The following is a 14,518-nucleotide window of genomic DNA, read 5'->3' as shown; positions in this document are numbered from 1 at the left end:
GAAATAACAGGATTAGAAATGATTCTCGGCTTGGTTCCCGGCTCTCTAAATCCTCCGGGGTTTTCCTGGTTTTGTTTGCAGGCTAGGGGGCTCTGCAGGGAAGCGTGCAATCTGGGTCTCACTGCAGTTATCACACTCACTTCACACTTTTGTAAATCACTGCACAAGGAGCAGGACAATGAAGGATCAGGCCCTAAGCATCTAGAACTCAGCCCTAGGAGATTCTTGGCTGGGTTTGACCTGCATTTCAGCAGGAAGGAAACTCCTCTTGGGTCCATTTTTAAAAAGGGGCTGTATTTCCTTAAGAGATCAAATGTGTCAATTACAGCTGAGCCCGTGGACTGTCCGTCACAGACCCAGTGGGCGTCACAGGGGGTGATTCTTGTGGGAGCATTTGTTAATGCTCTTCTAGAACATCTCTGTAGAGTTTAGGGAACTGTTAATTCATCTCCAGAACCATGTTCTGTGGCTATTAGGGGCCGTCAAAACCCGATGTCTTCACTATCCAGTTTAAGGTGGATTTGTTCTCTTAAGCCAGCTCTGCATAGGACTGAAGGCTCTAGAGGCAGGAATCTAAATACATCGTGGAGTACTGTTGCCTCCTTTCTATGAACAGGACTATTTAGCTGGGGGCGGGGTGAAAGCTCCCTGTGAATGGGGCCAGGGTTTGGGAGGATAGGAGGGGAGTGAAGATAAGTTCTGAGATTCAGTGGGCAGGAGGGAGGCAGGCAGGTCCTGGGGGTTCCTACCTGCATCCCAACACCTTTGGGCCCCATGGCACCTGCTCCAGACTCTCTGGATCCCATTGTCACCTCTCCCAACCCCAGCACATGTGTGTTTACATGGGGAAGGAACCTCCATGGTATTTCCACTAAGGGCCCCCCCCTCAGTTTTGCTATCCCTGCTATTTAGCGGTGGGTTGAAGAAGCAAAAAGCTACATGGGAATCGTTCTATGTGTAAGCTGAGGTTTCCAAAGACACCTAAAGGCTATTAAGCATCCAGCTTCCATTGGAGGCCCCTTTAGAAATTCCCCACCTTAATTGATCAGGGGTGCCGACAGGACTAAGAGATCTGGTTCCAACTTAAGGCAGACCATATGCTCTTGCAACACTTAGTTCATCAATAGTCTAACATCTCTTCATTTCTCCTGGATGGAGGGTAATTCTCTTTTTCCGCTTAACAAAACAAAGCCCTAGAAACCATGCTGCTGGAAAGCACCCTGCCATTGCAATGTAAACAATACCTAGTGGAGTTGGAATTTCCCCTTGGTCTGTCCCACAGCCAAGTTGTTGGCTATGGTGTCTGATCACAGACAACAGGGTTGAATTACCCTCCATGGATCATATATACAGTTTTGTTCATGAAATATGGACAGTGTTTCCTTCCTAACAAACATTTCTAATTCTGTTGCTTCTCTGGTTGTCACTGGGAGTCAGATTGCAGAGCTGTTGTACTGGCTCAGCCTGGTACTCGGACTGGGTGGGTCTCATTTGCGCCCTTAAAAGGAGGAGTGTGTTTCTGGGGTAGGAGAGATCTAGAGGGAAGAGCAGAGCGAAAGCTTGAGAAGCCACCACTAGAGGGCACTTGGGGACAAAGAGAAATTTGTGAAGCCATGTTGTAGGTTTTTAAGCTGAGATTTCTGGTCACCTGAGGGATCTGGGTAGGAATCCAGTTTCTCTAAGACCAGTTGAAAATCTCAGCCTTCAGTAAAAATAAAGTTAAACTCCGGTAAGGTAAGGGGTGGGTTGTACCCATTGTGAAGGACCAGCCACAGTATCCATTGCATGCGTCTGCTAGGGTAGGGCCAGTTTGGGGGTGTCACCTGTTCCCACTGTATTCCACAAATTCTTATTCTGAACGCACTGAGTTTCATTGGTGTATTTCAGCATTTCCACAGTTAAATAAGGATTTGGGGCGGGGGGGGGGGGAGGGAGGTGTTATAATGGTTTAGACACTGCCAATAAACATGGAGGCATGAAACCTTGCTAAACATTTGGCGCCTGCTATCCGCCCCACTCCTCTTTGTCCACTTCTTCAAATGTGTGCAGCTTCAGGGGAAAAGGAGGATTTTTTTTGGTTAATGTCCTGGCCTGAAATTCAGCAGGCCTGAGCTCATAGAATCATAGCAGATTATGGTTGGAAGAGACCTCAAGAGGTCATCTAGTCCAACCCCCTGCTCAAAGCAGGACCAACACCCAGTAAATCATCCCAGCCAGGGCTTTGTCAAGCTGGGCCTTAAAAACCTCTAAGGATGGAGATTCCACCACCTCCCTAGGTAACCCATTCCAGTGCTTCACCACCCTCCTAGTGAAATAGTGTTTCCTAATATTCAACCTAGACCTCCCCCGCTGCAATTTGAGACCATTGCTTCTTGTTCTGTCATCTGCCACCACTGAGAACAGCCGAGCTCCATCCTCTTTGGAACCCCCCTTCAGGTAATTGAAGGCTGCTATCAAATCCCCCCTCACTCTTCTCTTCTGCAGACTAAATAAGCCCAGTTCCCTCAGCCTCTCCTCATAAGTCATGTGCCCCAGCCCCCTAATCATTTTCGTTGCCCTCCGCTGGGCTCTCTCCAATTTGTCCACATCCTTTCTGTCGTGGGGGGGACCAAAACTGGATGCAATACTCCAGGTGTGGCCTCACCAGTGACGAATAGAGGGGAATAATCACTTCCCTCGATCTGCTGGCGACACTCCTACTATGGAGACCTGCTCTCAATTGGGGTCCTCTTGATGCTATGATAATACACCTCAGAATATTTTGGGGAGGAAAAAATAGGAAAACGACAGTTTAAAAATGACACATGCTGTTTATTGGACATACGGTACCATACGCCCGAAAGTCAAGGGGCGGTAGCCATGAGGACAAAGAATTAGAAATCAGTGCTTCAGTTTATACACCAAAAAAGCAATCACCTTTTCCTCCGGATCACACGTGAAAATGACAGCGCTGAAGATAGTTTTTGGTTGCAAGGAGGACACCCGCATCTTAGAACGCATGTTGGGGCACAGATCTTACCGTATTATAGTGTCGTGTAACTATTTTCTTTGGCTAGAACAGACGGATTGTAATTTCGTGAGGCTGCCGCTACAAATTTTCTTTTTACTGTGAATTAAATGAACACGCCCAGACAGGAAAGGGATTTCAGGCAACATATATCTAGGCACGTTTGCACAGCATGAAAATGGAAATCCCCCTTCCCATCAGCTGTGAGTGATGGATTTAACTGGGCGTGGTGATCAGACAAGTCCTGATTCAGCAAAGCGCTTCAGCTCATCTTTAAGTTCACGATTCCCATGGGAATTAACGATAAAGCACGTGCCGAATCAGGAATACGGTCTGGCCTCTGTGCTGGTCAGAACCCCACATGTGAAACAGATTGCAACCAATGCTTTGGCCAACAACCTTCCTGATTTCCATGGTAAGATCCTGGCTGAACCCAATCCACGGGGAAAAGGTGAAAGGACATGAGTGAGGGGCTTAGCTCAGCTATTTACACAATGGATTTCTAAGGGCTGCACTTGCTTTCAGTAGTTAGGAAACGTGTTTTCATTCATGCAGGGATCGCTGGGGGCCTCGTCTTTATCTGATGGATTTTTTGCTGGAAGTGGTCTTGGATACGATTTTCACGCTGGAGCTGCTCCTCCCGCCGGAGCTCAGACTTCCACTCAGGCCTCTTCCGCTTCCGGTGCTGAAATGGCTGGTCCCTCCGACGCTGAGCCCACCTCCGTAGCCAAATCCGCTGCCGCCGCCAACGCCACCGCCGCCTACGCTGAATCCACTTCCGCCTCCCATGCTGAGACCGTAGCTGCCACCTCCTCCGGCACCTCCCATGGAAAGCCCACCTCCGTATCCTCCTCCTAGGCTGCCTCCAGCACTGTATCCAGTCGAGGAGCTGACCACCGCTGCAAAACGACAAGCACAACAGCTGAGACCTCTGTGCTTTCCAGAGGGGAACCAAACCCAGACATCCACTTCATTTGGAAAAGCCAATGATAGGTCAGAGTTCGAGTCACTTACAGATGCTCACGGGTCCAACTCCCTCTCCTGCCAGCCTGTTAGGGAAGAGAGAGACAGGAAGGAAAGGATGTAAGTGGCGCCCTCAGCTCACAGGCAGCCAATGACCGATACAGACAGATTTGCAGACATTAAGGCCAGAAGGGACCATTGTGCTCATCTACTCTGGTAACCCATGCCTGAGAATCTCCTATAGGGATTCCTGCACCCATAGGTCCTGGTTGAGCCAGCACATATCTTTTAGAAAGGCCCCCAATCTTGACTTAAAGACCTATAGCGGTGGAGAATCTACCCTGGCCCTAGGTAAGTTGCACCTTATTTCGAGTCTGAATTGATTTAGGAGCATAGGCTGGAATTTTCAAAAAGGCCTTACCTACTCCCTTTGAAAATTCCAGCTCCATTACTTATTACAGCCAACCGGATTGGAAATTTCAGGGAAAAACTTTTTTTAAGGCCATGGAAAAATGGAAGGGGGGAGACTGGAAGTTTTCTGAATTTTGGTGAATTTTACCCCTCCCGTTGTTCAGCCAGCTTTGGAGCCAGCTGAAATTTGCCCAGCGTCGGGATGAGATGTTTAGGTAAAACATTTAGAGTGCGGATGAAAACAATGGAAAAAGAGGGACTAGTCACCAGCCCACCTCACACATATAGTTTTGTCAGCTAGATTTCCAGCCTTATGAAAGCTTCCAGCACTAGGATTCCCATCTTTAAACTCTGAATATCAGTCAAGCATCACACATCAGTCTCATCTAATCTAGCTCACAGTACTCACAGTCATGGGATTGCATTTGCAGCACCTTATCCCATCTCTGCCTCAATTACAGCGGCATTTTACCTATCTTCTTCTAATTACTAGGACATATTTCCGGTGTCACTCGCAGTGTGCTAGGAGCTGTGCAAACATGAAGGAAGGCACCTTATTTGCTCACACGAAAATGTAGCCTTTGTTCCGTCCCCGTTGCGTGTAGGTCTACGCTGCAGATGGGAGGTGTCAATGCCGCATGTGTGATAGACATACCCAAGGCAGCTTTGATCAGCCCAGCTTATTAAAAATAGCAGCGAAGCCACGGCAGTACAAACTAGCCGCTTGAGTCCAAGCCTGGGTGTGTACTCACATGTGGAGCCTGTGTCACTGCCCAGTCAGGGCTAGCACGGGTTCTGCAGTGACACCTCGCCGTTGCTGGGTAGACATACCCGGAATTATAGGGTTCCAATCTCACATCCTGCACTCAGGGGAGCAGTAGCATTGCATCGTGCACCCACCTGCTCTCCTCTCCTTCCAGCAGCTTCCTGTAGGTGGCGATCTCGATATCCAGCGCCAGCTTGACGTTCATCAGCTCCTGGTACTCCCGCAGCTGGTGGGCCAAGTCTGACTTGGCCTTCTGCAGGGCATCCTCCAGCTCAGCCAGTTTTGCTCGGGCATCCTTGAGGGTCAGTTCGCCGCGCTCCTCGGCCTCGGTAATGGCTGCTTGCAGGTTGGCGCACTGCGAACCGGGAACATTGAAGTGTGGTTATTATTCAATGGGGTAACCAAATGTGAGAGTGAAAGCTCACTCTGGGCATGTAAGCCCATGTAAGCCTGGAGTAATAAACAGATCGCTGAAATCATTAGCATGAGTCCCCTTTGTGCAAATCAGGAGTCACTCCACTGAAGTCAATGGATATGATTCTCTTTCGCATGCACAGATGCAAATCAAGAGTCACTCCACTGAAGTCAATGGATATGATTCTCTTTCGCATGCACAGATGCAAATCAGGAGTCACTCCACTGAAGTCAATGGATACGATTCTCTTTTGCATGCATCAATGTAAGTCAGGAGTCACTGCACTGAAGTCAATGGATGTGATTCTCTTTTGCATGCTCCAGTGTATTGAGTAACTCCATTGGGTGTCATTCCTCTTTTGCTTACAGTACTGTAAACCAGGAGTAATTTCACTGAATGGAATGGGCATGAGACCCCTTTCACTTACAGTGGTGTAAATCAGCAGTCCCTCCATTAACGTGAATCACATTTGTGTAAGTAAGGGGCAAACAGATATGTACTCAATATCAGTGGTTCTCAAGCTTATCGGCAGTGTGTATTGCATCTTGGGTAGAGTCCCTCTGGCCATGATATGGCCAGATCCTCAGCTGGTGTAAACTAGAGCTGCTTTACTGTTTTTAATAGAGGAAGAAAGAGGAAGGATATCCCAGTGGTTAGAGCACTAGCCTAGAACTGCTCCATGGACCACCAGAAAGTTACCACTGAGAGTTAGAAGAGTTGAGTGAAAGGAGAGGCCAGTGGCTAGAGATTCGGGAGAGACATGAGCTATCATGGTAATGGAGGCCTTGCAAGTGTGAGTGCTTGGTATGCAATGCACAGCGTCCCGTGCACGCTTCCTTCAGGCTGGCATCACTATTTTTTACAAAGCGAGACGACCCTCAACCACCTCCCTGCTCCGAACCCATCAGCCGAACCCTTGTTCAGCGCACAAGCTCCCTCCTGCCCCCGGCCTGTGCTTCACGCCCAACCACTGGCTGGCCCCAGGTCACGAGATGCTCCACCCTACCTGCTTCTTCACGTTGTCGATTTCATTCCGCAGCCTGTGGATCACCCGGTTGATCTCGGAAATTTCGACCTTTGTGTTGCGCAGGTCATCACCGTGCCGCCCGACGGAGATCTGCAGCTCCTCAAACTAAATATTCAGACATAAGGGTGCGGGGGAGGGAGAACACGACCCATTACTTACTGCAGCTTGAGGAACTGGATAGTATCCATTTAAATAGCTTGGGAGCCCTATGTCTTGTACTTCAGAAGCCACCAGACACTAGCAGGGCAAAGGTGTATGTATGCAGCTGGGCCTTGTGTGTTCATCTAGCGTTAGTAATAATCATAGGACTTGGAACCCAAATGTGTTTCCACTTATTCTTAATGTTGCGTCTAGAGCAAAGACACACTTGTAATTACTACAATAAAGAAAGCATTCCCAGCCTTGCACCCCAAGGACTATAGACACTGTGGCCTAGTGGTTAAAACAGTAATGTGGGAGTCACGAGACCTGGCTTCCAGTGCTGGCTCTGCCACTGACGCTTTGAGCAACCAGTGTCAAGTCACTTAAACGGTCCTTGCCTCAGTTTCCCCATATTTAAAATTATACTTATCCACACTGTTAAGTGTTTTGAGAACTAATGATGAAAATCTCTGCAGAGTCATTTACTATTGTTATTACTGTGTGCAATGAGCCAAATCCATTCCTGGTGTAACTTAAGAACGGCCGTACTGGGTCAGACCAAAGGTCCGTCTAGCCCAGTATCCTGTCTACCGACAGTGGCCAATGGCAGGTACTTGAGAGGGAATGAACAGAACAGGCAATCATCGGGTGATCCATCCCCTGCCCTCTACTCCCAGCTTCTGGCAAACTTGATCGTTCTAAAATGTGATCCTGTACCCGTCAGAGTCAAGGATAAAGCTCCCATTGGCTACCATGGTGCTATGGGAGGAACTGAATGCAATAAGAGGAATAAAAAAAGCCCAGAACATTATTGGCCTTCAGTCCCACTCATGATCCTGGTTACTCACCTTGGTCTGGTACCAAGACTCCGCCTCAGCTCTGCTCCTGTTGGCAATCTCCTCGTACTGCGCTTTGACCTCCCTGATGATACTGTCCAGGTCCAGGCTTCGGTTGTTGTCCATAGACAGGACGACGGAGGTGTCGGAAACCTGCTGCTGCATCTGGCTCAGTTCCTAGAAGATACGCAAAGCCTGGGTCATTTGCATTGTATGTAGAGCTGACACCCGTGAGGCAGCTGGTGCCCTGATATCCCTGCCCATTCTGCTGACTACTTGTGTCTCTCTGTTTCCTTGGGCTCCCCTGTCTGTCTGTCAGTCTCTGCCTTTCCCCTCTTGTTTTATACTTAGATTGCAAGTTCTTTGGGGCAGGGGCTCTCTTTTTGTTCTGCATTTGTACTGCACCTAGCGCAGTGGGGTCATGGTCCATGACTGTGGCTCCTAGGTGCTACCATAGTGCAGCTAATAAGTGGTCATAAACAATGTTAAGCAACAATTTTTCATTCAAAATGTTTTGATTTTTTTGGTGTGGACAATTTCAACCTCTAATAAAACCAAGGTTTTTTGTTTGTTTTTTCCATTTTGATTTAATTTGAATTAAAACCAACATTCCTTTTTGGGGCTTTTCAAAAACCGAACCCGAAAAGCAGAATGAAACCAACAAAAATGTTTGGAAATTTTACCATTGAAAATTTTGATAAATACACTGACGACTATGAGGTGCCAGGTCCCATGTTAAAGGGGACCATACAAATACCATAGATTGGCATCAGTGCCTGGTGCGGTAGGGTGGGGAACTCTCTAAGTTTCTAAAACAGTGGGGGACAGCTGCTTACCGCTTCATACAGAGCTCTCAGGAAATTAATTTCATCTGCCAGCGCGTCTGCTTTCGCCTGCAACTCGACCTTGTTCATGTAGGAGCCGTCTACGTCCTAAAGGAAAGAAGACAAAGGTCACGGACATCCTGACGAGCTACAGAGTCAGCCAAAGGGCGCTGGTGACAACAGCAAAAAAAACCACCTGTCCACTGTCATCAGCCTTAGCAGAGTGTTATTGCCTAAGAAGTCACTCTATCGTGATGTACAAGTGCTTTTAAAGTGTGTGATTAAAGGGCCAGGCTGGTCCCGTCTTTTGTGGCCAGGGATGGTCCTAGGTGAGCAGAACTGAGATAGTACCACTTGGTGCGGGAGGGGCAGTGTTGTGCCAATCGGTGCGGGGATGATTGGGGTGGGGTGTGGGCAGAGGGATAGGAGGGTGAGCAAGGAGAGTTACTGGGATAGGGCAGCCAGCTCTCAGGCTGGAAAGGACATCCTGGTAGTTCTGACTGCAGTTCCTACAGCAGTTCCTGGGTAGCTGGTGCCAAGTGCCTTGTGCCAGCCCTTCTCAGCCCCGACGACCCTGGATTTGGGGGTGGCAAAGGTTTAGGGTGCAAGAGGGTAAGGGCGGGGCTCCTAGATTTACCACTAGGCATAGCCACCAGCCACTGTTTTCCGTGTAATGAGCATGCAGCCAGCAGGGAAGAGGCCTTCTTCCTCTCGGCCCTGAAGGGGTTTCATTTCCAAGGTGAATGACACCATACCAATTTACCCCAGCTGAGGACCTCGTCCACAATGTATTGCTAAACATTCCAATGCCCGTTTGAGCTGTAATTCCCGGACAGGTCCCGGTCGAGCAGGGGCTGGGGGGGTCCACAGCTCCCACTGGTGCTGGTTGGACTCTGCGGGTACCACACGCCTCTCAGACTCAGGCCCATGAGTGACACTGCTCTACTCACCTTCTTGAGCACTACAAAGTCATTCTCTGCAGCTGTGCGCCGGTTGATTTCATCTTCATATCTGTTGAGAGAGAGTGCTCGATCAGGACCCATCAGCTTGAGTGACTAGCGGAGAAGGCACAGACCCTGCCTTGAGTGCAGGGGACTGGACTAGAAGATCTCTCAAGGTCCCTTCCAGTCCTACATTTCTATGATGCAAGTCACTCCTATTCCAAATGCTAGGGGCCATGGGGAGAGGGGGAAGGATTTTAAATCCAGAGCCGTTAGGGGCCCAACTCCCACTGAAAATCAATGGCCGTTGGGTGCCTAGATGCAACCTGTGCCTATGAAAATCTCGCCACTGTGTCTCCAAGCTTAGCTAGTGGTACCAGGTCTGGTGGTAGCAGAATCCACATCATGAAGTGGCTAATTGTAGCATTTCGCCTACAACTGCCTGAGAGGCAAATGGTCCAGGCACATGAGGTCAGAAACCTAAGTTCAAATCCTTGCTCTGCTACAAACTTCCCTTGGACTTTGATGGAATCATACATTTTAAAGTGACTTAAGCACTGGAAAATGTTAGCCTTCATGGCTCCGTGCCTCCATTCCCCATCTTTAAGAAGGACACCAGCACTGCTAGTGAAGGGGTGTTAAGATAAATACGTTCACAACTGCGAGCTGCTCAGATGCTGCGCAACCTGGGGCCATATAAGTACCACCAATTTTCTTTAGCTGTGGCTTGCTCAAAGAAGGGGTCTACATTTGAAAAATAATGCAGAGATCAGAACGGACACACTTGCTTAAAATCTAGCCCCAGACGTAAGGGTACCTACTGGTTGGTTACTCACCTGAAACCTGCACAGAATTACCCACATGGTTAACTTTCTGCATTCTTATTAGTCCCTGCTGAAACCAGTGGAGCTGCCCACCAGGCATCAAGTTAAGCATGTGGATAAAATCTTTGCAGGATTAGGGCCCATTATCAAGTGTCACTAATTGCTTTAGATGCGACTGCCATGGAAATGCCTGTGAATACATCATAAATCAGCCTGTCTACCTAACTGTACAATTTATTCCAAGATCTTTTAGCTGGAGTTTTGCAAAAGCACTTCGTTATGCTAAAAATATGCTTCTGTGAAACTTCATGGCTTAGGGCTAAATCAAAGAGGCAGGGTGGGTCTTGGAAAGATAGGAGAAAGGAAGCATTATCTTGACCGTGCTGCAGCAAAGGTGATCTGGATGTCTCCAGAAGGCTTTTGCCAACTCTGTATCCGATTTGGCATGGGAATGAGGTGAAAGAGGCAATGAAGAGGGATTTGAAATAAGACACGGTCTATTTCCCATGCAGTATTTCCATCCTCCAGAAACCATAGTATAATGAGTAAAATAGACTGTATTATTTTGGACCATTAAAAAAGCCAATGAAAGATACAAATACAAAAAACACAAATGAATACTAGAAGCCAATTCATTCCATTCCACCATGCCAATATTATGTGCAGATTCCTAAAAACACATCTATCTATCTAAACTTTTCTGATCCTCAAGTGTAATTTTCTCAGATCTGCACTTTGCCAGTCTTGCGACCTAATGCTTTATAGGATGCAAAGGTTAAGAGTGTCTTGTAAATATGAGGGATGGAGAGAAGGCATTTTAGATATGGGGTAAAATGTTCAAAAGCGCCTAAGTCCTACTGAAAGCCAGTAGGATTTAGGCACCTAAGTACCTGTCACTTTTGAAAATCAGAAGTCAATGGGTCTTAGTTCTAAGTGCTAGGTCACTTTTTGAAAATGGGACTTAAGCTTCTAAGTCACTTATGGTGCTTTAGAAATTTTTGCACATCAACTATACTTGTGAATATGAATTTTAAAAGCCTCTGCTGTTTAATTTTTAACAAATCAGTGGGTCAAATTCTGATCTCAGTTACGCTAGAGTAATTCCACTGACCTTCAATGGAGCTAGAGCCAGATGCTCCGAGATCAGAATCTGGCTCAGTGTATGCATCTGCTTTGAGTAGCAGCAAATGCCACGTGATGCCCATGTAAGGCATTTTGATGCTCAGTACAGTATGAAATGCCTGGCTTGGTTTTTCATGCATACCAATAGCCTAGATTTTAATGCAGACTTTCTTACTTGTTCTTAAAATCCTCCACCATGTCTTGCATGTTCCTCAGTTCTGAATCCAGCCTTCCTCTCTCCCCCAAGAGGTTATCTAGCTGCCTCCTGAGGTTATTAATGTAGGCGTCAAAAAGAGGCTCCAGGCTCCGTTTGATGGTTGTCTGGCCCTGTTCCTGCAGTAGAGTCCATTTGGTCTCCAATACTTTGTTCTGTTGCTCCAAGAATCGGACCTGGGGGAAAAACAGAACCCATGGGCAGGTGCTTAAACCCATTCAAACAATTCACAAAACCACTGAGGAGACAAAGGTTGATTTGTTCAGTTCAGGGCAGAGAGCGAGAAAGAGAGAGAGAGAGAGATGGGAGTAGGGAGGATATGACAGGTACTTTTCATATAGGCATTTTGGGACCAGGTGCCAGATTTTCAATGGCATTTAGGAACCTAAAGATGCAAGCGGGATTTTCAAAAGAACTTAAGCAGGTTAGGCACTTACCTACTTGGGTACTTTTGTAAAGCCCACTAGGGGCCTATCTTTAGGTGCCTAAATATCTTTGAAAATCTGGCCCCAGATTCACAACTACTTCAAATCAATGTAACGCTATTGAATCCAATGGAGCTCCACCGAATTACACTAGCGGAGAGTTTATCATCAAGTGAAAGCTGAGAAGGATTTTTAAAAAACAACAGTTTATTGTCCCCACAGCGTGAAATGGAGATTTAAGGAAAATTCCTGGTTTTTAAATCAGCGATTTCTCCTAATACTAATAATCCACCACCTGTGGATAAACCATGGGGCACACAGAAATTGCCCAGACAACGCATGCTCATGGAAAAGGATAGCATTCAATTTTTTTTCTTGAAGACACTGAACAATCCAGAGAAGATACTTTGCAGCCCGTGGATTCAGGAGAGGTGCTCACCTTGTCAATGAAGCTGGCAAATTTGTTGTTGAGGGTCTTGATCTGTTCCCTCTCCTGCACTTTCACTTTCTGGACCTCCGGGTCGATATCCAGGTGGAGTGGCGCCAAGAGGCTCTGGTTGACGGTCACTTCGTGGATGCCAGCGGGTGGGCAAATAAGAAACCCAGGGCCACCCCTTCCACCGAACCCAGGGCCACCCAGCCCATAGCCACCGCCAGCACCACCCAACCCATACCCACCACCTCCACCGAGAGCAAAACCACCGCCTGCTCCAACACCGAAACCAAGGCCAGAGCCTGCTCCTCCACTAAAACCGTATCCACCACCACCAAATCCACTCCGGAGACCTCCGCTGACGGTACTGTAGGAAACTCTTTTATTTCCACCTAGGCTATATAGGCTTCTGCTTCCAAAACCGCCACCGCCACCACCACCACCTCCAAAGCTGCCAGCTCTTCCTCCTCCGACCCGAGAGACAGAGACCGAGCTGAAGCTGCTTCTGCCACCACCACCACCGCCACTAAAACCTCCACCTAAGCCAGCAGAACCTGAGCTGAAGGTCTTGCTTCCACCCCCGCTTGTTGATTTTCTCATGGAAATTCGACTCATGGTGGCTCGTTCAATTGAGAACGAAACGAGTGGGGAGCAAAGTGCGGGAATAGAAGCTGTGCTGCAAGGAGAAGAGCAGAGAGCGAAGGAGATGGAACCCCTCTGAGGTGAGAGCTGGGAGCCGCTTCTTTTATCTGCTTGGAGCACTTGGCATGGGATGCAGAGCTGAGCTGCTGCATTCATGGGCTTGACATACCTTGCAGCGACTTGTCTTGTCAAACACACCTAGGTAGCCGCCTGGCTCTGAAAAATGCATTGTTTGTGGGCAAGAAAGTAACGGAGTGCACTTACTTGCCCTTGCACAGCAGGGTTGTTGTTTTTTTAATTAAACAAGATTGTAGGCCTGATTCTGAAACACTGACTCATGAGATTTGGCATGAAGAGGCTACTCCTGTGTGTCAGGACTAGCCGCTGGATCATCCACTATCACAGAGCTAGAGTCTGTAAACGACCACACCAGCTGCTCTATTAACGTGAACAGTACAATTGACTTTAACCGGTAAAGTTACTTCCATGCTCACGTCTTTGCAGGGCTTGGGGGATGGTTCTTACATTGCAAAGGGGCTGCACGTTCTTATTGCAGAGGACATGATACACAATCTGCTTAGAAATCTGCATACCTAAAGACACCAATAATGCCAGTTTCGGCTATTACAGCACTGGTGTGCAAATATGTGTGTGTATGTGAGAGAGAGATTTTTCAAAGGCTCCTTGGGAATTTAGATGACCAACTCTTGATCATTTTAGTGGGAGTTGGGTGTGCAAATCCTCGAGGCAATTTTGAAAGGCTTAGCTTTAAGCTTTTTTAGCTTTAATTCATTTTCTTTTTTTTTTTACCTATGGCAAACAGAGCTGCAATTGACTGTCGAAATGGCTTTCAAAGATGAAGCCATGTTCATCACGTTCATTCCAAAAAAAAAAAAAAATCGATACTACATTAGGAAAAAGAAAAGGAAGACTTGTGGCACCTTAGAGACTAACCAATTTATTTGAGCATAAGCTTTCGTGAGCTACAGCTCACTTCATCGGATGCATACTGTGGAAAGTGTAGATCTTTTTATACACGATCTTCTACACTTTCCACAGTATGCATCCGATGAAGTGAGCTGTAGCTCACGAAAGCTTATGCTCAAATAAATTGGTTAGTCTCTAAGGTGCCACAAGTCCTCCTTTTCTTTTTGCGAATACAGACTAACACGGCTGTTACTCTGAAACCTGATACCACATTAGGAAGCATTATCATATGCGAGTGCTCCCTAAGGAAGAGCGCTGTAGATTTGAACTGGAATGAAATCAATAGGGGTCTATAGAAATTACTTAAATTCTACAGGGTCTTTAAGGTACCACCGGACTCCTCATTGTTTTTATGGGGTCAGATAGACTCTTCAGCCTTGAAGTTATTGCAGCTACACCAGCGGAGGATACGATCTATGGCATTTGGTACATAAGGAGAAGTCTACAGTCTGTTTGAGCCGCCCTATGGAATGATACAGGAGGGATGGAATTATCTATTCAATTCTATAGGAATCTTTTTTTTAAAAAAAACCTATAGAA

The 14,518-nt window shown here is 47.2% G+C and overlaps 1 protein-coding gene across 1 annotated transcript; it reads right to left on the bottom strand.

Moving 5' to 3' along the window:
- Positions 1-3,583: 3,583 nt before the first annotated feature.
- LOC141975299 (keratin, type II cytoskeletal 5-like) lies at positions 3,584-12,964 on the bottom strand. The gene is made up of 9 exons (XM_074935597.1): positions 12,356-12,964; positions 11,453-11,667; positions 9,341-9,401; positions 8,403-8,498; positions 7,579-7,743; positions 6,569-6,694; positions 5,282-5,502; positions 4,022-4,056; positions 3,584-3,906 (listed from the first exon to the last, which is right to left on the bottom strand). The coding sequence occupies exons 1-9, from the start codon at positions 12,962-12,964 to the stop codon at positions 3,584-3,586; spliced, it is 1,851 nt and encodes a 616-aa protein (XP_074791698.1).
- Positions 12,965-14,518: the final 1,554 nt, after the last annotated feature.

This window comes from Natator depressus, chromosome 20 (genome assembly GCF_965152275.1).
Source record: "Natator depressus isolate rNatDep1 chromosome 20, rNatDep2.hap1, whole genome shotgun sequence".
In the NCBI taxonomy this organism is placed as follows: domain Eukaryota; kingdom Metazoa; phylum Chordata; order Testudines; family Cheloniidae; genus Natator; species Natator depressus.
The sequence above is the reverse complement of the archived record's forward strand: the minus strand, read 5'-3'. Positions and strand labels throughout refer to the sequence as shown.

Bases quoted from the DNA above. Each gene is read 5' to 3' on its own strand.
- LOC141975299 (XM_074935597.1), bottom strand. From the start codon at position 12,964: ATGAGTCGAATTTCCATGAGAAAATCAACAAGCGGGGGTGGAAGCAAG. The intron at 9,402-11,452 runs GTAAGAAAGTCT...CTCTCTCAACAG, and splicing joins GTGGAGGATTTTAAGAACAA to ATATGAAGATGAAATCAACC. The intron at 5,503-6,568 runs GTAGGGTGGAGC...CCCGGTTCGCAG, and splicing joins TCGACAACGTGAAGAAGCAG to TGCGCCAACCTGCAAGCAGC.